Raw genomic sequence first — 23,015 nt, 5'->3', positions numbered from 1 at the left:
GCTCTATTCTGCATCCAGTTAATCCATAAACAAGTTTTGCTGATTTACATCTGTCAAATATCAGAAAGACACTGGGGAGAAGTCTGCCTCCAGAATTAGTAGCCACTCAGAGAGGAATGAGGGAGAAGTGCAGCTAGAGCTGGATAGAAATCAATCTAATCAAATTCTTCCAAAATGGTATGGGAGACAAGCAGGGGAATTTAACATTTAACCATTAATTCTCACCTAGAATGAGGCTAACTCCTAGGAACATTATAAAGTGATGAGATCACAAAACATCTGGAGAAATGTGAGCTGCTTGACCATGGTGACCATGGTTTCATGTAAAGATAAATGCCTTCACTCCAACATCTGGCAAATGTATGGAGGATATGATGAGTAGAGCAGGCAGGAGCTGAGACAGAGATGTTATGTGCAGATATTGAATCCATCTCTGAGAAAATGGCTGTTTCAGATAGCTGGGATGGGTTACAGTGGTTCTCATTTCTGGGACAGCAGATTATACCTAATGCAGTAATGATTGTGCATCTTTTGGTGACATGTCTTTTTTTGGCACAAAACCCACATCACAGTTGACAGGTTTCATGTGATGAATGTAGACATAAAGAGGTCAAACACTGGGGGAATCTGTAAACTTCACCACTCACAGATTCACAGATTTTACCTTCAGAAGGGAAAGTTTTGATTGTCTAGTCTGATCTCCTGTGTAGACCAGACCATAGAACCTATGAAGCATGCTATGAAAACCATGACTGGGAGTTTTCACAGAATTATGGAATATTCTCTGATCCCACAAGGATCAGTGAGTCCAGCTCTTGGGTGAATAGCTACAGGGATCAAACCCATGACCTTGGTGTTATTACTTGGTCACAAGAGCTTTGTTATGAAGGGATTCTTCTACCCAGGCTACACATACATCTCTGCAGTGCAGTAAATAAATCTTATACCAAATTTTACCAGGATCAGGTTTGAACTGAGAAAAAAAATACTTAAAACTCAACTGCCATCCTTTGTAAAGGACTAAATCTCAGATTATTTGAATCAGTGGAAAAAGTTCTGTTTGCCTCAGAAAGTCTTGTAAAGTACTCCTCATAGAAAAGAAGTACTATCACCAGAACCTGTGAGATGTGGTGTTTAAAGGGGAAAGGACAGTTCAAGCAACTGGAAACAAAACAGTGTTATTAAATCCCTGCTGTCTGTCAAGTTCTCATAAGGGATACACTTTCCAATTGAGGAGGATGGTGCTTCTCAGGAGGGAAATACCTGTGCTCAAGATGCATTGCACCTAGACTGGGATATCACTGTAAAGATACAAAAAAGGAGGTGCTCTCCAAAGTCACCTGAATTTGGGAGAGAGGAGACAAAACCCTCCCAAAATTAATTTAACTGAAAAGCATGTTCACAACCTCACTGACTTGTTATGTGGTTTTCCCAGCACTTCCAGTTTGTCAGTCCTTGCCAAACTTAGTGGATGCTTGGAACACTTTGTGCAGTGGTACTGGTGGTAGCAGAGAAGGCAAATTTGGTTGTCCCTTTGGTTCCCAGAGGACAGACCACAGTGGGAACATTGCCCTCAGCACTGCAGAGTCCTATACCAGTGCTCACAGGAATGGGGGCACAAATGTAAGCAACGTTCTGATCATCTACTTTCTACTACAGGTTCATCTAAATATAGTTCTTCACTTCCTGTCCTAAATGGCTACGTGCTGCTTTGTATGCTGGCTTTACAACCTAGAGGCAGCACAGGCTGAAAATTGTGCACCTGAGGTGCTCACATCTCCCCTGCCCTGTGTGCACAGGTGTTCCTGTAAAGCTCTGGGTCCTGGAGACCAGCTGGGAGGGCAGCTTGACACAACTTTGGGCTGGCTTCACACCTGATCAAACTGTAGGGGGATAGAATATAAGAAAATAAAGAGAGTGTAGAAAGTAATCTTACCCCTGAGGAGTTGCAGCTGGGCCAATTATCAAAGAGTAGGGACAGGCCTGACTTTAACAGGCCACAGCTGTAACCAATGAGAAGATGATGCTATAAAAGAGTGGGGTGGCTGGGTGAGAAGGGAACTGGAGTCAGTTGGATTCTTTGTGGAGAAGAAAGAGTCAGTGCTCTGAGGAGATGCCCAGGAGAAACACCAAGAAGGAATGGACCTTTTGGGATAAGGAGACAATGGTATGGAGCCCATGCAATAAGATGACAACGTCAAACCATGTGTATTTAGTCCAGGTATTTTAGAGATTATCTATTTTATATCATAACTTCCAAATGATAATAGACTTTATTTCTACTCATTAATCAGTAAATATAGATGGGTTCTCTGAGACCAGCAATATAGGATTGTGAGACTCAGAAAAATCTCACAAGTTACCTGAATAATAGATATTAAAGACAATACCTAAACCAAATCCATTAGGAAGAAAAAAAATCTGGAGAGTTTTAAATGCTTGTCTGGGTTAATTGATAAAGAGCACAGAAACCTTAGTGAAACTTGGACAAAATATTGTACATCACAGACCTTCAAACTTTATCATTTTGAAGGGAGGAGGTTTTTTGCATTTGAGAATAGAAATAAATATCTTTTTGAAAGGTAATTAGAATGAACAGGCAGCTGTTTGAAATGACTGGTCAAATTCTAATGCAGATGGATCTGTGGGAGAGTGAAGATACGGTCATTAAAAGCCCTTGGTGCCCCAGAAGTCTGTTACACTTTTCCAACCATAGCAAAAGGCATTCCCCTTGTGTAGGGAAGGGTGTCTGTATGTTTGTGATTGTTTCAGTTGCCCTTTGTGAGGAGTTACAAATTAATGACAATGAGTTTAGGTATTTAATAAGTCATTACAATATTTCTAATTAGATTTAGGATTAGAAGGAGCCAGTGAAAAGCATGTTTTGCACATGTTCTGTACAAGACCAAAGAGAGGCTGTGATGCCTTTTGCTATAATGTCATCAGCTCTGGGTGTTCCTAAAGTCACAGGGGATGGGATGTGCTGGGATGGACCTGGTCTTGGCAGTCCCAGTGTTCAGAGCAGCAGCTGAATCACAGATTATTTTGCAGACCTGGCATTTTTAATTCCTTCTGAGGAATTAAAGCAGAAATAGTTACAAAGCTGAGATGTTTGATCATTATCTAAAAAAAAATAGTTTTAAAGTATTCATACTACCAAAGAAGACTTTCAGATTTCTCTAGACCAAAACTGAGAAAACAAGAATGAAAGGAGGCTGCAGAAGAGAGTTTAAGAAGGCCTTCAAGTACCAGTGGAAGCAGTTAAAGCAAAATCATGCTACAAGGGCAGTGAAGTTGCAATTCTTGGATCTCAAAGCAGGCATTGGTCTGCAATTCAGTCTATGTCCTGCATCTCTTCCTAATCCCAATTTTGAGATTAGTTTTTTTCTGTGGTGCTGGATTGGTGTTTCATGATGAGCAGTGAAGCAGAATCTGTCAAGTAAATCCTCATTTGGAGCTAGGTAGAAGCTAGTCAAAATCATGTGTGCCTGGCTGCCTGTATGAGAAAATGTCTTTTTAACAATCTAGGCACAGGTACATGAGAGGTTTAGTGAAGGTGCTTTCTTCTCCAGACTTTGCTGAATGGGAGGAGGCAGTGCCCACACAGCCCTGGTAGGCATGGCCTGGGTTCCTGACTGTGCTCGGAGCTGTGGAACTTGTTCAAAGCTGGGTCAGGTAGCCAGAAGTGCTGGCCATGGGCCACAGAGAACATTGTATGGCACTTGTGGGATGAAATCAGTGGGGCCACCCATGAACTCCAAGTGCCTGAGGGGCAAATGTGTGACTGAGTGCTGTCCTGGTGACACACCGCTTGAACAGCTTGTCCAGAGAGCCAGCCCCAGTGGAGTCCTCTGGAATTCATCGTTGTGAGCTGGGACTCGTCTGCACTGCACAGGGGGCAGTGTCAGGGTGCTGGCACAGCCTGGCTCTGGCACTGATCCAGCTGCACAAAGGGGAGAACACAGCTGCACAGGCATCCATGGGGAGCTAGCCTCCAAAAAACCTGCACAGGGTCACAATCTGTCTATTTCAAAGCTTCCCAGCCAGAGAGGGCTGCCTGTGGTACACAGGGGAGAGGAGAGCTGTCCTTGGGCAGGGTAGCACCCCATCTGCTGCAGAGGGCAGGGCTGCCCGTGTGTGTGCTGCATTTCCTTGGCTCTCTCCCTCCCTCCACCACTCTGTTTGGCAGCCCTGATGTGCTCACACAGTGCAGGAGCACCAGGGCCATTCCCTCCTCCCCACCCTGCAAGGGGAGTTCCTGACCCACACGGATGCACAGGGCTTAGCTGGAGCCACGCTCTGGTGTCAGCCTGGAGTAACTCCTGAGCTGGGGCTGGCTGAGCTCAGCATCCATCCCAGGCTGTCAGGGGGTGTATCTCAGAGAGGCAAGGCAAGCTTTCAGCTGGTCTCCTTTAATTGTGGGGGAGGGAGGGGGGAAATGTCTCTGTCAAAGTACCTGCTAGCAGAGCCCTGTGAAGCAGCTGTGGTCAAGGGAGCAGTGCTGCTTAACCTGTGCAAATGAAACAGGGCCACAAGCATCACCCAGTATGGTAAATACTGTAGCCACAAGCCTTTCCTCTGTCCATTCTGTACCTGTCTAAACTACCTAATGTGATTCTGCCTGCCTCCAGAAATGAGATCCCTGTACCCAGCTAAAGGGGACCATGAGGGCAGTGCTTCCCTCAAGATCATCAGCTGCAAGAGTTTTGAAGCGCTTAGCTCCTCTTTGCCTGCACCCAAAATGGTATAAATCTTTTTGCAAGGGAAGATGATTACTTGAGCAGTAAAGGATTAGCAGATGTGAGCATTGCATAGCTGGTTGTGCTAGTCACATTTTCCTAAATAGATATTCTGTTAGATACACACAGGCCAGGGAGTGCTATGGAATGCAGCTCTTTCCAAATAGATTAATACACACATGCCTATGTGTGTGCCTTTCCCAGACTTTCTATTAGCTTTTTTCTAAACAGAGAATGTATTTGTGTCTGAGTAAAGGACTTCTGCCTTCTGAATTACTGGTGCCTTTAAAAGGGATAAAGTGTTTTTAGTAACTGTAATCACATTGTGTGATTAATATAAAGTCCTTGTCTTTATGAAAGGATCTCTGGGTGGTTCATGGATATTAAGCCTCCCAACAACCAGCTAAAGACAGCTACTGTTACTATAGGAAGGGAAACTGAGGCACAAATTAATGGAGCTGATTTGATTGTAGTCACTTATGTCATCCCCTGGATCTTTGTTGAGCAGTGAAACTTTAGTTTTCCTCAGACCATCCTTTAAGTTTGGGGTGATGCTAGGAGCAGAAAGCCTTTTCTCTTTGGTGGATGAGTTCCCTGCTGGATTATGGAGCTAAACCAGCTCTCCTCAGTGTTTACACAGCCTCTACAGCTGAAGCAAAAAAGCTTGTACTTTGGAGTTTTCTGGTGTGTGAGGAGAATGTGGAAAAGGTCCTCTTCCTGCAGCACCCTCCGTGTCCCTGGGTGAGGAGGAGCACACAACCCCACCCTGAGAGCTGTTCTCTGAGGCAGGCCTGGAATCCCAGCTCTGAGAGTGATCCTGCAAGAGGTGTGGCTGCTGGATTTGCTCTGGGTGACTCTGGGTCCGTGTATCCCTGGTAGGGCTGGAACCCCTGTCTTACTGCTTGAAATTATCTCCTGACCGTGTTAATTAATACGTTCTCTTTGCTTTTGCAAGGCTAATGAGTTGTTGGGGAATTTCAAGTGCTTTGTTGAAAGCAACTGAATACAGACAGCCTTCTGGATGCTGGCAAAACTCTGCCAAATACAGGGAATCCACACAGCTCACATACATCCCTCCCATGGCCCTCCAGAGAAAGCCAGTCTTTTGAAGGCTCTCTCTTGTACAAGCAGCTGTTGGGCAGAACAGAAAGCAGCTGCAGCCCCTTGTGAACTGGTTTGAATTTTCTGCTGCTTGGAAAAATTCACCAAGGAAACAGAGAGAGACCAACAAATAGCGGAGCCTGGAGACAGCACTGCTGGCTACCTGCAGCATGGTTCTGCAAATTGCTAGCAGACTTCCAGGCAAAAAAAGGTTGTCACACATACTTGGCTAAATGACAGCCTGGGACCCAGCCCAGCCTTTCATCTTGCCTGCCAACAATCTTTCTCTTCTCTCTTTCCTTTTTTGCCCCCTTAAGTTCTCTTCAAGGAATGTGTCACTCCTGACACCCTCCACTAAACAAGAAACCAAGCAAAGCTCAAAGCTTCTTCTGCTGAATCAACACACAGGAAAGAGCTTGGCTTTGGCCAACTTTCCTTTCTGTCCATAGGACTAAAATGTAATACAGAATGTTTTTGTGTAATTGTGTCCTGAACTCCCATTCTAATCCTTTTTGGGATTAGAAAGTAGTTAATTTTAGGCTGAATCTCACTGATGACCTTTCTAGCCAAAAGGGAAAAAAACTGTTACCCTCCCAGCAGAGATGGGTCCTCAGTGCTGGAAGGCCAGCAGAGATTGCAGGAACAGCAACTGAGACAGGGATGGATGAGGGCCTCAGTCCCTTGGCCGGGCACTCTGCTGTCTGCCTTTGCTATCAGGGCTTCCTGTCTAGATCTAGTTTGCATTTACCCTGGCTGACTTTAGGTATTAATTTGTTGTGTCCATTTAGGAGCCCATGCACCCGTGGTGATCTCTGCCTTACTGGAGAAGCAGCACTTCCAGGGAGTGGTTCAGGGGGACTGGTGCCAGTGGGCTGAACCCAAGTCTTGGATTTGTTCATGGCTCACCAAGCTGAGCAGAGAGCCAGGCCAGAGAGCTCTGTCCAGCACTCACCTTCTCTCCCTCTCTGGCCCCCTGAGTCAGAGTGCCCTGGTGTCACACGAGCCACAGCAGCCTGACTATTGGGGTGGCTGCAGCACAGATGAGCAGGACATGACCAAGACAGCCATGGTGTGGATTGTCTTAAACTGTCTTGTGGTCTGAACACAAAGCCTGTGGCTCATGACTTACCTACATTTTAGCCCTGGTGACACAGTGACCATAAACACAATTAAATAAACAAGCTTGAGGCTTGGTTTGGTGGGGTCTGGGGGAGCTGGCAGGTTTGTCTTGCTGCTTGGCAGGATCTGAGCCAAGTGAGGTAGTCACATGCTGAGCTGCCAGTCACTGCAGGGACAGTTTCTGACACTAACCAGCCCAGGCTTTAGTCACAGGCTGTCCCACCAGCACAGGGACATGCCCACCCACAGGACAGGTTGCACAGCTTAGCAAACCAGAACCTCTCCCACCCTGAGTTGTTTCCAGGTGTTCTGGAGGGATTCACCACTAGAAGGTGGTGAGAGACCATGTCCTTTCACCACCTTTCCATATCTCCGAAATATCCAAACAAGCTCTTTTCTTCTTCCTCTCCTTCCCTCAGGAAGGCAGATCTCTAACCTTCCCCCAGTGTAAATGCAGGCAGGGATCCCATCAGCTAATAAAGCAAGAAATAAACACATTTCCTTAATGCCTAATCAAAGTTAATGGGGCATATGAAATTGCTGGAGTAAGGCTTAAGGAGGACAGACCAAGAGAAGGTTCACAGGTTTAGATATTTGGTTTTTTTTCACTAAGAGTACCACATAGTGAAATCCATTCACCCTGGAAGGAAGTCTTACCCAAGACATGAATATTTGTGTGTAAGCCAGCCACTTTGTGTGGTGCCTTATAAGAGACCTCACAAGTCCTGTGCTCTGCTCCTTCACATACTGCAGAATGAAAGTCCAGTGGATTTGTTTCCCTTGGCAAAACAACCATTTCTAGTTGCAAATGAAGACTGAGATAAGGGTTTGCAGATATGTCTTAGTGCAGAGGAAAGCTGCTCAGCATTATGCAAGTGTGTGTGGTTGGCCTCTCATGTCTGGTGTGCCTCAAGCCTACACTCAATCCCTCACAGGGTGAGCAAGGCCATGGCTTTTTATCTCAAGTCTGATGCTTCTCTAAATATTTTGTCCAGGTTTTTGGCTCTAAGACATCATGCAGATTTCAAATAATTTGTAAAATATATATGGTTTGAAATAGAATGGCTTTATGAAAGCTAAACTGCAGTCTATTCTTAATGAAGTTTGAATTGGAAATTTGTCCCTCCCCTTTATTTTCCGTTTCCTTTTCCCCTCTTTGTTAGGTGATTACAATACAGAAAAGCATTCCCTGGCATTCCATTCCCATCTTCCTTCCTGTCCAGATGAGCTGGAAAGGGGCAAAACCTCTGCCCACCGCCTTGACCCTGCAGTACAAGCAGGGGTGCTCTGTGCTCCAGCACTTCAGGAGGTTCTGGAATGCAGAGAATCAACCTTTCTTTCCAGGCTGGATCAGCTGGGCCCCTCTTGGGCACTGACATGGGAGGGTGAGGGAGGTCTGGGGTTTCCTTAAGGTCTTAAAGCCTAAGTTGTTTCTCTTCTTCACAATATTTGCTTCTGGTTTCTACATTGCACAAGCCTTTCCAGAGAAGTTGGATTATCCAACAAACATGTTTGCAGATTTTTGTTTAGGAAAATGTCTGTTCTCTAGCCACTGTGACCCTGCCTAGCCTGGTGCTCCAGCAGCTCTCTTCTCTTTGCCCTGAAAGGGCCTTGCAGAAGTATAAATGATCCTTCATTCCTGCGCACAAAAAAAAAAACCTTTAGTTTTGCTGATATGCTGACATTACTAAGACAATAATTTGGGTTTGAAATAGGCAAAGGACAAATGCCTTGAAAATCTCTGATTGTAAATGTGGGGGAGAGCAACTTATCATTAACTGACTGTTGTTAGGAAGGGAGCACAGCTAAGAAAACCTGCAAAGTGGTTTTGAGTTGACAAAGTATCTACTGACTGAGTAAAAAGAGAAATACAGTCGATCTTTGTGAGGCAAATTGTTGTCTTCAAAATATATATGTAAAATAAATACAAAATAAAATTGCAAAAAGAAATATGCAAAGTTACATAAAGGCAGCAGTACAGTTTGTGAATACCAGCCAAGGCATACTGCAGCAATAGCATGTAATGGCCCCAGTCCAGTGTGGGGCCACAGGCAGGATATCCCATTATTCCATTGGTGTTAATGATGCAGGAAATGGCCAGACTGAAAGGGGAAAAAAAAGCAGGGGAATCTTTGAAAGAAGGGCTCTTCCTTCAGGAAATTTTTGCATGTTTGTTTTTTATGTTGTTTCTGTCATGCTATGGCTGTGAGTGTGTGTGAGAAGGTTTGTTTGTTAGTAGAGCTGGCCTGGGAACTATCAGTTATGAGAATTAGCTTGTACTTTTTGGGGGTTTTATGCTTATGCAGTTCTTTATTGTATATATGACTTTGTGTGTATTTAAATAGAGGGGCAGACCTAATGAATGTAGGAAACAGAGAAGCTGGGACTTAACAAACATTGTGTTACACCTCCCCACCCCTTGAGAGAACTCTTTGCTGAAATGTTGTTGACAGGAGGGTCTGACAGGTATATTGCTGCTGCTTCTCTATAAGCACTTACAATTAATCTTGATTAATTTAGGATGAAGAAGCATTGGAGGGTTCATGGGAAGCACTGCAGGCACCCCTGCCCCTCTGTTCCTGGGTTACTGGGCGCTGCTGCTCCCACCCTTAGAGAGGCACCGCTGTTCCTGAGCAGCAGGTTTGTGCTCTGGGGAGGAACATGGTTACACACCCGCACAGCACCAGCAGCTCTCACCCAGCAAGGCTCCTGCAGAGCTCACCTGACTGCTCCCCTGCCAGGGGGGCAAGGCTCTACAGAGTTCAAAAGCAGATAATCTGCAGTGATCCTTTGCCTGCACCATGGAAGCAATGAGGAAAATCCACGTGTGAGCTTTAAACCCAGTGATGGCAGGAGCCAGGGCACCGGGGCTGAGCAGAGCTTGGCCATTCTGCTCCTGAGGCTCAGCTGCTCCAAGGCAGCCCAGCTGTCCCTGCTGAGCCCTCCAGGCAGCACTGCATGGCCACACAGCTCCTCCAGTGCTGCTGACCCATCGGACCTTCAAGCCAAGCCACTGCATAAGGCACCAGCCTGGTGTCATATGTGACCAGAAAACTCAGTGGCTACTGGTTACTTAATAAATTGACACATGATTTACAGTTCTTCCACCTGCACAAGTGGCCATGACACCTTCTTGCCCTTGCAGTGTAGTAGAACTTGTTCATTTTTGTAACTTCCTCTGTTGGTTTTCACTGGTGAGTGGTTTAAGGGTAGGTGAGCGGTCCCACACCCGATCACCTGACCCCTCTGTGCCTTTAATGGAGCTCCCCAGGTGGTGACTTTTTCCACTTTGGCAAACTTAGATGGACACACAGGGCTCAGATGCATGCAGACCTGCTAGCTTTCACAGAAATGGGCATTTGGGAATCTCTGGTGGGTACAGAAGAGCTCACTTCAATTGCAGAGTGCAAAATTCACTGCTGAAATTTACGGTGCCTGTAACAGAAGGTGGGAGAAAGAGTTCTGCTGAGCTGTGAGGTGTCAGGATATTTAGGACACCCTTGGCTTGTGTTACCTTTTGGCAGCTGGAACAGCTGCTGCATTGGCTGTTAAGCTTGGTCCTTCCCAGGCTGAGCTAAGCTAGGTGTGCAGACCAAAGGGTAGAAGGGTGGACAGTTAAGTAGAGGAGGAACAAGGGGACCATGAGCAGGAGGAAGTGCTCTGCCAACCACAGGCTTTCCACAGACCACAGGCTGAGAAGCAGAACTTCCTGAGCTATAAACTTGTCACCAGGGTGGACCAGTAACACCAGCATTCTGCAAGGCAGGGAGGACACTGGACAGGCAAGCCTGCCTCATGGGGCACATCCAGCTTCTCACATCATTTCCATTATCCAATTTTTCTGTACATCCAAGAACCTTACAATGTAGGAAGCTCCCATGGCTTGCTTTACATCCTACTTCTTTCCCCCCCCTCGTTCTACCTGTCAGACAACAAGCAAGTTGTTTATTTCTGACTAGAGGGTCACAATTACCTGAAGATCTCAAGAACTTCTCTTTCTACTTTTGGGTTTTTCATCGTTTGTTATTTTATTTCTGTTTGTTTGATTGATTTTGTAAGATCCCCTGGCTCTGTTACGAAAAAGCGCTTATTAATACCTGAATTTTCTGCAAGTCAAGGTTCATGTTTGGTGCACAAAATCAGCTTTTGTGCTATGGTTTTTTCAATATATTTGAAACCTTTGCTACCTTCCCATCTTCCTAATACTCTGTTTTATGATGAAACAACTCCAGAATTTCAAAAATATGTTGGAGTTCTTCCTGCAGCTAGGTTGGGTTTAGGGTCTCACTTCCACCAGCAGTTGGAAGAAGAACCCAGCAAGGTGACCAAAGGCAGGGCCAGACGGTAAATGAATCCTTCATCAGTTCAGATCAAATTAATCTGAGATGTAGAAGTGATGAGAGATGGGCTGGCTTATGAGTGTAAGTACATGGTAACAAAAATTGGCCATTTCTAGGATGGAAGCAAAATGAAGCTTGATGTCCTCTGGCTGTGGCACTGCATAATGTCCCTCACAGTGAACTGAAAGTAACAGCACACGAATTCACATGTGTCTGAACAAAGATTTTTAATAAGTCTGTGCAGTTTGGACACCAAGCTACCTCCATTCAATGTGTTCCTCAACACCTGTCTAATCAGAAGTGATACTAAACCAAAGAAGGCATTGGCAGCTCTGTTTCTTGCAGTGGGTGAAACCTTGTACTTGCTGTTCATGTAACTCCAATTATTCCTGTAAGGAAAGAAGGTGACCATGAAATAAAAGGATATAAAGATCTGTCTGTATTTCCAGTGGCACAGAGCCCTGCAGTGGGTCCAGCTGGGCTGGCTGTGACACTGGATGTAAACCAGCCCTGCGAGTGCTCTGTCTGTCTCACCCATGTCCATGAATCCCCATGCTCCCAGCTCTCTCTTTTGACCACAGGAATTAACAGCACTGCCTATCAATTTCCATCAGGGCTACTCTGTTGGCTTTAGCAGCTTCTATCTTTTCCTCCTGCTTCAAGTGCCCCTTATAACCCCTGGGCTTGAAGGGTTTCCACATGTCAGCCTCAGTCCCAAGCTGGTTTATCCCAAATGGTGTCCCTTCAGGTACCAGGTAGCTCTGGTGCTAAAAGTTGCTCTATCACCTGGCACATGGAGTTTGTGACTGTGTCTGTATTTCTCCCTCAGTATCAAACCAGCTCACACACATTTTAAGACCTGTGGTTCCTGGTCTGCTATGAATGTTTATATACCATTGGATCTCCCTCCTTGAGGACAGCACAGCAAACCCTTGCTCTTTCTTGATGTCTTCTCATTTTCAGCGGGACAAGCAAAAGCAATAAAACATAATAATAAAAGACTAGCTCCTAATTCTTAAATCTGGTCTGCTTAAACAATACTAAGGCACTCTGCCATTACTTATCAGTGCACTATAGAGCATTTGATTGACAATTTAAGATTTAATTTTAAAAATACATTATGTCTCTTCTCAGAGCAAATGTGCAGGAGTGAAGAATTAATCTGGCAGTCCCTGCAGCTGTTTCACACAATTGCTGTGTTCTCAGCTGCCTCAGGGAAATTCAGAGTGACCAGCCACATACAATCCAGCCAGGAAGCCCTTAGTGTCAGCAGGATTGTGACAATATTTTTGAAACCCCTTGCAAAGGAATGCTCAGGCCTTCATCTGCACAAAATTCAGTGGATTATATTTCCTTGCTGGTCTGCTGACTTCTGGGAATATTCAGCTGGCAAGAGTGGCTCCAGGTTTTTAAAGCAGTGAGTCATGGTGGTCATTACTGCAGTGTACAGTCACTGTGCAATAATTCAAACCACCATTGTCATTATTATTGCCTCCAACAAGCAACCTGATACCTGCTGCAAGCCCGGGGCAGGTGTGTGAATGTAATCACTGTGCAATTAATTAGCCTGTGCTGCCAATCAGTATGCAGCACACAGCTCCCTGCTTCCCAGCTGAATCCAATTTAGCACAACCACTGCAAGATTCAAATGTACTTTGCAGGAAGAACTCAAGAAAAGAAAAGAAAGCAGGCAGCTCTAGGGACAGCTTTTCACCTTCACGTCACACCTATCAAAGTGAGCACCTGCCCCCATCAGCCAAAGGATTTTGCAGGACTATAGGACAAGAACAGAGTTTTATGTTATTTTTGAAAGTGAGGCTTTAGAAGTCCTCTGTTGCATGAATTCTGAGTGAGCAAGCTGGGAAGGCCGGCTGCTCACCATGGTGGCCCTGGAAATTCCTTCAACTGGCAGCACAGCGAGAGCCCAGGAGCTGCCTGGGCTCCCTCCTCCCTGTGCAGCCACAGAGCTCCCACAGAGCCAGATTAAATTGCTGGATTAAGCATTCCCACAGCCCCATCCAAATCTTGGTGACAGCTGTGCCCAGGACAGAAGTCAAGCGTCGGTGCCGTAACTGCGTCAGCCGGCGCGTCGTGGCTCAGGGCAGTGCAGCTGAGCGAGGCCAGGGGGGCAGGCACTCCCCTTCCTCAGCCAGCACAGATTGAGTCAATACAGTGTGTGCTACTGCTCCAAACCCAGCATTTTAAGGGATTTGGGCAATGCAAGCCTCTTCTTTTGGGAATTTATCCATCATCTCTTATAACTCACTGACAGGAGACATCTCACCAAACATTCCCCTGATTCCATGTGATCCCCTTAATGACTCTTCCTGCCTCTCCTTTTGCCAGTCTCCCTTTTCACTCATCTGTGCTTTCCTCCCTCTCTACAGGTACAAGAGCCTGCTTAGCTCCTTCCAGGCTGGTCTGGCTTTTGAGAGAGCACCTCATCCCCGAGGGCCCATAAAATATTTGACTCCCTCTTCTGCCAAAAAAAAAAAAAAAAGCCTTATCCACTGCCCTAAATTTGCTGCACTGAAAGACTCCACACACTGAAATAATGAGATTTTCCATTAGGGCAAACACTTTCAGGCTCTCACTTTTTCATCTTGTATGTCTGAGCTTGGATCTATTTTCAATTTTCTATCCATTCCTCAAAATTCAGACCCTACATGCAGCCACATGAGTTGGAAGGTCAGTTCTGTTATTTTTCCTCGCCAGTGTGCTCCTGTTGCCAAAGCCCAGCGGGTGCTGTGAGCTCTCAGAGGCTGTGCCCATGGTGGGGAGCAGAGGGATGGATGCTCTGTGGGAGCTCTGTGCCAGGTCACTGTGTGCCTGTGCTCAGCAGGTCCAGGCTGGCTTGTGTCCCTTTCCTGGCTTTGTGGATAACCCTCATTTCCCTGCAGGCAATGGGATTCCTGAGCCCAGTGCTTTGCTGGCCCCACCTTACATAACTAATGGCTAACACAGTTCCTCAGGCAGGAGCTATGGCCGTACATGTCACCTTCTGGTGACGCTGCAGGACTTTATCAGCATTGACCTCCTTCTGACTGAGGTTTCACACATCATTCAGATGTGATCAGGTTCATGTCTTTGTGACTAATTAGGGGAGCAATTTTTGTGTTACGGAACATTTCATTATATGTCAACTTTCCCTTCAATTCATTACTTCTTTCCCATTACTGAGTATGAATATTGCCATCCAACACATGTTTTCCCTTCACATGGTTACAAGGCTTTTTTTTGGTTGTTTTTTTCTGTTAAAAAACCCCAAGGGATGACTCAGGGTAACTTCCAAAAGGATATTCCACTGTTTTGCTCGATTTGTTCAGATGATATTGATTAAAATCACATGCTGGTAAATCAAAAAGAAATTCCCTCACCTATGTGACAAGCAGGGCTTTTATCACAAGTAGAGCTTCACTTATTTCAATTTGCTTTTTATAAAGCACAGTTCTCTCATTCCTACTGTCTTGACTATGATCTCAAAAAAGGATTGATTAAAATCAAGATTCTGTGAAATAATACCTTTATCTACAACCTGAATTATAAAGGCACCTGTATTTTCTGAGAAAGCTGTCTGTGAAGGGTTGAAAAAGAAAAAAACTACTAAAAAATAATATCTTTGTATTGCTTTTGGGATATGAAAGGCTATTTTTACACAAACTGACTTTTGGGACAGACCTGCTGTGTTAGGTTAGGCCTTTGAAATGACTCTCTTTTAGTAGTTTAAGACTGACCTTATTTGAAATTTAGTACCTTAAGATCTGTATCTTTTTAAATAAAAGGAAAAGGAAAAGTATTTGAAGTAAGACCAAATCAAAAGTGAGAGTCATATTTTCAGTTCTGACCTCTAAATGGAAAAATTAGAGCAGCAAAACATTTTTGTGTGTGTTCTCTTACATTTTCTTTAAATGCAAAATCAGTTAATGAAATGTATGACAAGCCTGTATCCTCATGTCCATGGCTTTACCCAGTAGAGCTCTTGTGACCAGACTTTTCAGCACAAGTATTTCCACTGCCTGCAGAGCTAAGTACATGGATAAATTGACTTTGTCAACTCAGCACCAGAGCTTGATGCCAGTATTTCTCACCAGTCTGCCATTAGACTGCTGTGATGGTGCTCACAGGGGTCAGAGGATGAGGGAAGAGATGAGGATCTGACTCCAGGTTTCAGAAGGCTTGATTTATTGTTTCATTATATATATTATATTGAAACTATACTAAAAGAATAGAAGAAAGGATTTCATCAGAAGGCTAGCTAAGAACAGAAAAAGAAAGAATAACAAAAGCTTGTGTCTGGGACAGAGAGTCTGAGCCAGCTGACTGTGATTGGCCATTAATTAGAAACAACCACACGAGCCCAATCACAGATGCACCTGTTGCATTCCACAGCAGCAGATAATCAATGTTTACATTTTGTTCCTGAGGCCTCTCAACTTCTCAGGAGAAAAAACCTTAATGAAAGGATTTTCAGAAAATGTGTCTGTGACAGACTGCAGGGACTCCTCTGCTGCATCGCTGCTTTTGAAGCCATGAAACATCTCTCAGACCCTTCAGCTGGAGGTGGCACCCAGGGAACAGGCATGCTCAACCCTCTGTGGCCCTGGGCACCCCTGTGCATCCTTACCTGTGTCTGTGCATCCTCACCTGTGTCTGTGCATCCTCACCTGTGTCTGTGCATCCTCACATGTGTCTGTGCATCCTTACCTGTGTCTGTGCATCCTCACCTGTGTCTGTGCATCCTTACCTGTGTCTGTGCATCCTCACCTGTGTCTGTGCATCCTCACCCGTGTCTGTGCATCCTCACCCGTGTCTGTGCATCCCTCACCCGTGTCTTTGCATCCCTCACCCGTGTCTGTGCATCCCTCACCCGTGTCTGTGCATCCTTACCTGTGTCTGTGCATCCTCACCTGTGTCTGTGCATCCTCACCTGTGTCTGTGCATCCTCACCTGTGTCTGTGCATCCCTTACCTGTGTCTGTGCATCCCTTACCTGTGTCTGTGCATCCTCACCTGTGTCTGTGCATCCTCACCTGTGTCTGTGCATCCCTTACCTGTGTCTGTGCATCCTCACCTGTGTCTGTGCATCCTCACCTGTGTCTGTGCATCCTCACCCGTCTGTGCATCCTCACCTGTGTCTTTGCATCCCTCACCCGTGTCTTGCATCCCTTACCTGTGTCTGTGCATCCTCACCTGTGTCTGTGCATCCTCACCTGTGTCTGTGCATCCTCACCCGTGTCTGTGCATCCTCACCGTGTCTTTGCATCCCTCACCCGTGTCTTTGCATCCCTCACCCGTGTCTTCAAGCACCAATGGGTGAGGCCAAACCAGCAGAGCCAGCACAGAGCACCCTGCCAGCCTGCTGGCATGACAGCCTTGGTGCCTGGGGTGGTTTGGTGCCCCTCCAGGAGCATTCCTGATGTCTGGGTGCCCGTGTCTGTGCTTGGGAGTCCTCTCCCCCCAGGTTTCTGTTTGCAGCTCCGCTTACCAGGGACTCCCTTGCTGTGTTTCAGCCCTGTCAGAGAAGCCAGTGAAGAGGGGAAGGAGACACGTCTCTGTCAGGCCAGTGCTGTGCGAAATTGCCTCCAGCTCCCAGGGATCAGCATCCTTGACAAACTCATCAAGACGTGTCCTGTGTGGCTGCAGCTGAACATGAGCCAGGAAAGGGCTGGGGCGATCCTTGGCAAAGAAACAGCAGGGGTAAGTCCAAAGCAATTTCAGTTCAGACAACCACATTTCCTGTCCTTGGTTAGGAGAGCAGTGCTTTTTTTTATGTGGAAGCAAAAATATTCAGCAGACTGCTCTCTGTTTTCACTACCATTTGACACTTTACCTCTCTCAACAGCACAAAAGATATATATTGGCTTTGGGAAAACAAGGAATATTATCTCTGGGTTAATTTGCTTACCATGTAGATTCATGGAGATGGCTTCCCATTCACCACCATACCCACAAGTATGGTGATTTTCCTGATCTGGAGCAATGAAAAAAAAAAAATCTGTGAAGAAAAGGACCTTAGATTCAGGGAGCTGCTGAGAGTAATTTTAATTGCCACAATTGATATCTGGTTTGCATAAACTGAGTATTAGAGAATTATGCACTTGTGCAAAGCTTAGAGCCTGCTTAAGGAAAACAGCTCTGTGCCAGAGGGAGCTGCTCCCCTTTCCTGAGAGGTGAGGCATAGTAGATGTCCTGGCTGGATCCTTTGAGAAGGGCAGGGTGTAAATGACCTGAATTTATGTCAGGGCACACCTGCTCTGAGAATGTTTGGACCTGTCCCTTGGCCAAGTCAGTCCATCCCAGGGCTAAATGCTGGCACAGCTGAGTGACACCCTCCAGTGGGATTCACCTGAGCAGCCTGGGCTGTGCAGTGCACCTCACCCTGAATCAGATTTCTCAATTAGATTGAGCAAGATCTTTGTTTTTCTGTAAGTTCTGTCTCTAAGTGGAGTCTGTGATAGCCATGCATGGCCCCAAGCCCCCCCAGGCATTATCCATTCCCTGCAGGCTGGGAGTTCCCCACCTCTGAGTGGCTTTGGAGGAGCACCCTGCCTCTGTTCCTCCTGCTCAGCTGTCCTTGGGCACAGCCTTCAGCTGCAGTGGGAAGCAGACAGGAGAAGAGCTGGTGCATCAGAGGTGTCCCACGGCAAGGGCAGAACTTCCTGCCCTCTGGGAGCCCACCTGGAACTGGGCAGCACCATTCCCACCTGTGGTGAGAATAGAAGAGACTGATTTCAGTACTGGCCCTGACCCAGGGGAAGTACAGCACTCAGGGCTCAGCACAGCTCAGAAATTCCACCTCCTGCTTCTCTGAACAGCCAGAGCCCAATTTTAGCCTCTGGATCCATGGCAACCAGGCGTGCCCATCAGGAAAAAAGAAGTGATTCATTTCCAGGTTTCATTTCCCTGGTTGCTCAGATTAAATTTCAGATGTAGCACTCTAAGATGGTGCTGTCTGGCAGCCGTGGTTAGAGGGACAGCAGTGCCATGTGGGTGGTAGGACATGGGCAAGGGAGAGCCTCTCCCTGCAGGTGCCACCTGCCTGTAGACATTCACTGCAGCAGAACGTGGGGCTGCCCTGCAGAAATCAGCCTGTTTGGGGCACACACCTGTGCATTTATTTGCATTTTCTCTGCCCTGATGGTCGACCTGAGGCCCTGGGGCTCCATTTCTCCTGAGCTCAGAGGCCAAGATGACAGCACTGTGTGAGGTTGTGAAGCTGCCCCAAAGCTGTGTGTTCAGCATGGGGGCTTCAAAGGGACTGGAGATGCCCTTAGGACTGGCACTCATGCAGGGAAAGGCCCTGGCTTCTAGACAAGCTTTTTAAAAATTCCTCTGCCCAAGAAATTAATGGTATTTGCTAGATTTCCATACATTACAGTTGATTAATGATTTTATCAACTCATACTTCTCTTTCTAATATTAATATCCAGGCTACAAAATTAGCTTGATTTTTTTAATTCAGGTTTTTAAAAGTACCTTGACTCCTTTCTGCCTAAGCTTACTATCAAAGAACAGATGAATATGAAGATTATTTTGTCTTTGCATCTGCACCTTCAAGATACAAGCTAAAAATATCCCTGACAATGAGCTTTAATTAGAAACACACTTAGGATCTCATACAATACAAAAATTGAGGCATTTTTCCTTTTTCTTGGTGGAGCAGCTCTGTGGGAAAGGAGCTGTAGGGATGGTGGCCAGCCAGCTGGGCACAGCCCCAGTGGGCAGAGGCTGTGGAACCAGGGCTTGTCCAGCCAGGAGACACCTCCAGGGAGTCACACAGCAACCCCTGGCACCTGCAGGGAGCTCATGGGGAAGATGAAGGCATGAAGGCAGGCTGTGCTCAGCTCTGCAGGGTGGGGGGACAAGAGGCAGAAGCGTACATTGAAACCAGAGGGTCCAGACTGGGTGAAGGGAACATTTTGTCATACTGTCCCTGTGAGGACAGTAAGTGGTGGGACAGGTTGTCAAGAGAGGCTGGGCAGTCTCCAGCTTTGGACATTCTCCAGACTGGTACAGACAAATAAATCCCTGAGAAACTTGGTCTGGCCTCATGGCCTCACCCAGGGGGTTGGAAAAGGGTCCTCATAGGATACCTGCCATGCTGAATGATCTTCTGGTCCCACAAAAAGCTCTGCCATGGGCACTGTGGCCACCAGAGCCTTTGGCCTTATGCTCCTCTCATGGACACTCAAATCCTCACTGACTAAATGTACAAGTGACACCCTTGCTTTAGACCTGGACTGGGACATTCTGGGGTGACTCATCTGTGATTTAGGGCACTGGTGTGAGGACCATCACTTAACAAACTGGGAGTGCAGTTTTAAATCTTCAGTTGGTGAAATAGTTTGCTTTAGGCATAAGTGGGATATCAGTGATGTGATGCACAGAAACTTTGTGAGTGCCTTGGCAGGTCTGAATTTCACTTAGATGAAATGTCCTTTTCTCCATTATTTTTTGTTGTATAAAGCACAGCTAAGTGGAATATAGCTAAAATAAGGCTATTTAAAGGTGGATTGTACTGATAAAATCTACATTGCCAATGACCTAAAATACAGTTTAGAAGCTCACATAATGTAGCTGAGCTCTTGATTCTTTTCTCCTTTTTCAGATATTCTTAGTTAGGAAAGAGGGTAATGTGAGCAACATGGTCCTTGCAGTCCGCCTGCCAGTGCAGAACGAGGCTCCTGCTGTGCTGGAGTACAACATTAAAGAAGAAAAATCAAGTAAGGTCTTTGTATTTTCTGCTCTTGCTCTGGTTAAGGTACTGCGTCCTCTTGTGATCACCAATATTTATGTAATCTCACTTGCACTGAACAGGTTCCTCTTGTGCCTGGCAGCAGATGTTGCTTTTATGATGTAGCTCAGTTAATATTTCCTGCAGCTGCTTTACCTCAGCTCCCCTGTGGTTCTGCACCTTCTGTTATCATTTACAGACTCACAATAGGGAAATAAAGCACCTCCAGATGAGGAGGCCAGTGCTTTGATCAAGCAAGGGGAGCTGCCTTTCACCAGCTGGAAGTCTTGAGGGAAGTGGGAAGCATTGGCAGATTGAGCTTGGTTAACTCACTGACTCTCTCTATTCAAACCACTGAATTTGGGGTCACCAGCCATCTGACATCTGCTGTGTTGCCTTTTCATGCACCTGGTCCAGTCCCACTGAACCACAAGTCACTCCTGAGCTGTTTTCAAAGCCAGCCAGGGAAGCAGGTGGCTGCTGGTCCCAGTGCCATTCCCAGCTGGATAGCCAAGTGAAAATTAACCCAGTCCAAAGTCAGCCATGTCTAACCCAGCCCTCTGTGTAAATGGATGTACAAGGCACATGATTTCCACTTTCAAAGGGATATTTGGAAACACCTGAGTTTTAGGATAGTCATAGAAACACACACTCAAAAGAGTTCATAAAAATAACTACACACTGTTTATTTATCTGAACACATTTAAGTCAAGTCCTCTGCCATTGAGCTCTGTCCCAAAGCTAGCTCTCCAGAGAAACTGTTTTATTCTTTGCTAAAACACTCTTGTTTCTCCAGATCAGTGTGCAATATCACTTTCTCCTTGTTCAAATGGAATTTACAGTTGCTCAAATCGTTTTCCTTTCTCCTACATTTCTTCACATACCTCTGCGTGGTAAACAGACTTTAAAGCCAGAGGTACAACTGAATCTCTCAAACTGTTATAATCTCAAGGCCAGACCCCAGGCTGGCACAGCCCTGCTCCTGCATGGGGGGCAGCTCCCTGTCTGGCTGCTGCATCCCTGGGAAGGTTTCTGTCTCACCTGCCTGCTCCTGGGAGCACCCAGCTGTGGATGTTCAATGTTCCCTGTGAGGGCAGGAGCAGCAAAGCTTTTGCCACAACTTCAGGTGTTCAATTAAAAATACAAGGGCAAGGGTTAGCTGCAGGGTAGAGAAACCTTTTCTTTATTTAGCTATTTGAACTTGACCTAGGACTTAGATTTTTCATGGCGGGGAACCGGTTTTTTGATGATTCAAGATTTCCTTTGGATAAAAGCTAAAAAAATCAAATCGTGTCATCCTAAAATATGTCAGTTATAGAAACGTTACTTTTTCACTCATGTCCCTTACCATAAAATTTGATTTATTTTAGGACAGGCAAAATAAAATGTCATACAAAAATGTCACTGAGCTAGCCTATCTAGAGAGACTTTGCTGCCATGCTTTTCCAACTTGCTTGCATTTTCTAATCTATCACTACCTTAATGCAAAGGATGTACTGGGAGACAAGCTTCCTGGTAGAAGCAAGAATTAAATCAGTTTCCATCATCTTCATGCAAGTTGCAAAGTGGAGGAGGGTAATTCAAATCCAGCAGCAATCCCAGCAGCCATGAGGCTCCTGCATTCCTATGGTGGATATTCACATTATATTTAGCTTGATTCTGTCAGGGTTGCGTGTCAGTTGGTAGAAAGCCTCTCAGTTCTCCATCCTGCACTGTGTTGACAAGAACTTATGAGACTCAGTACAGAAGTGGTCTCTCTTTTGCTTCCTTTCTCATTTAGGGTAAGTACCCCAGATTTTAAGTTTAAAAGAAATTGAATGAATTCTTGTAAATAAAGCCAAAGAACTGTATCTAGTGCAAGGGGACATGGTAAGACTGTGTCACAGAGATTTGGTAATTAATCTGGTGATTAATTAATTCTCTAGCTTCAGCTGCATTATTACACTGCCTTCTAATTTTTTTTCCATAAATAAAATTAAAAGATGTCTAAATGCTTTAAAAGAATTTAGAACCTGAGCTTCCTTGACAAGTAAGCTGGTATGTCTGGATTGCCTCAGATTAATGGTGTGCCCTTCACCCACCCCTGGTATTCTGTAAGTGTCAGGGTAGGAGACCTCTGAGCACCCCCAGAGATATTCTCTTGCGGCGGAATGCAAGTTGGTAGTTGGATTTTACGCTCTGAAAATATGTAAAACACCCCACCTGAACAGCCTGATGGCCACTGTGGACTGGCAGGGTTTGTTTTTCCAAATATCTATTCTTTAGCATCAGCAAATCTCTTTCCTGCCTGGGTTGACACACGAGCAATGATGTGTGTGACGTGCTCCAGGGAGAGCTGCTCGTCCCTTTCTGAGAGCTGGCTCCTCCCAAAGCCTTCAGAGAAGCAGGAACAAATCCTTCTCCTCACCTCACTTCAACTCCTTAGACTCCACACAGCTGATGCTTTCAGATGTAAACTGAAATCTGAATTTGTCTCGACATACAGAGTTCTGATTTTATGGAGAATCTTCCTTCAGTTAAAATTCAAGTTGCAACCTAGCAAAATTCACATTGCAACCAGGTTACTATTTAGGATAACCTTGCCAGCTGCTTCTTGTCCTTGGCTGTTTGTAGAGCGATCCTCATTCCATCTCACTTTTCAGTCAGGATCTGAGGAGGCTTTCCCTGGTATCACAATGATGGTACAGAGGATGTTGCCCAGCCCCTGTGTTCTGTAAAGAGATGGCCATTCAATGAAGTACAAAAAAACCCTTCAGAATCTTCTTGCCATTGCACTGCCAAATAAAAGAGGTTCATTGTTTCACAATTTCTTTTCCTCATAGCAACTTTTTTTATATTTCGTGATTTGGGGAAGTATAATTTTCTGATGGGAAGACTGTATTTAATTGTGATTTCTCTTTTTAAATGGAAATCCCCAAAGAAGCCACTAGGTAAGAGAAAAATGAAATGAAACTTCTTTTCCTTTGTTTTGTTGGTTTTTTGG

At 45.6% G+C, this 23,015-nt stretch overlaps 1 protein-coding gene across 4 annotated transcripts in view; it reads left to right on the top strand.

Annotated features, from left to right (window-relative positions):
• RIN3 (Ras and Rab interactor 3) overlaps positions 1-23,015 on the top strand; it is a 64,813-nt gene that overhangs the window by 2,228 nt on the left and 39,570 nt on the right. Inside the window, exons 1-4 of one of the 4 annotated variants that reach the window (XM_064715743.1) lie at positions 2,063-2,167; positions 9,480-9,599; positions 16,809-16,995; positions 19,907-20,021. In XM_064715743.1, the coding sequence (XP_064571813.1) occupies positions 9,481-9,599; positions 16,809-16,995; positions 19,907-20,021 (421 nt within the window). In that variant the 5' untranslated portion in view covers positions 2,063-2,167; position 9,480. Of the gene's footprint in view, positions 1-2,062; positions 2,222-9,479; positions 9,600-16,808; positions 16,996-19,906; positions 20,022-23,015 lie in introns of those variants that run through there. The other 3 variants (XM_064715742.1, XM_064715745.1, XM_064715744.1) reach the window with 3 other exon arrangements.

This window comes from Zonotrichia leucophrys, chromosome 5, assembly GCF_028769735.1.
Source record: "Zonotrichia leucophrys gambelii isolate GWCS_2022_RI chromosome 5, RI_Zleu_2.0, whole genome shotgun sequence".
In the NCBI taxonomy this organism is placed as follows: Eukaryota; Metazoa; Chordata; class Aves; order Passeriformes; family Passerellidae; genus Zonotrichia; species Zonotrichia leucophrys.
The sequence above is the reverse complement of the archived record's forward strand: the minus strand, read 5'-3'. Positions and strand labels throughout refer to the sequence as shown.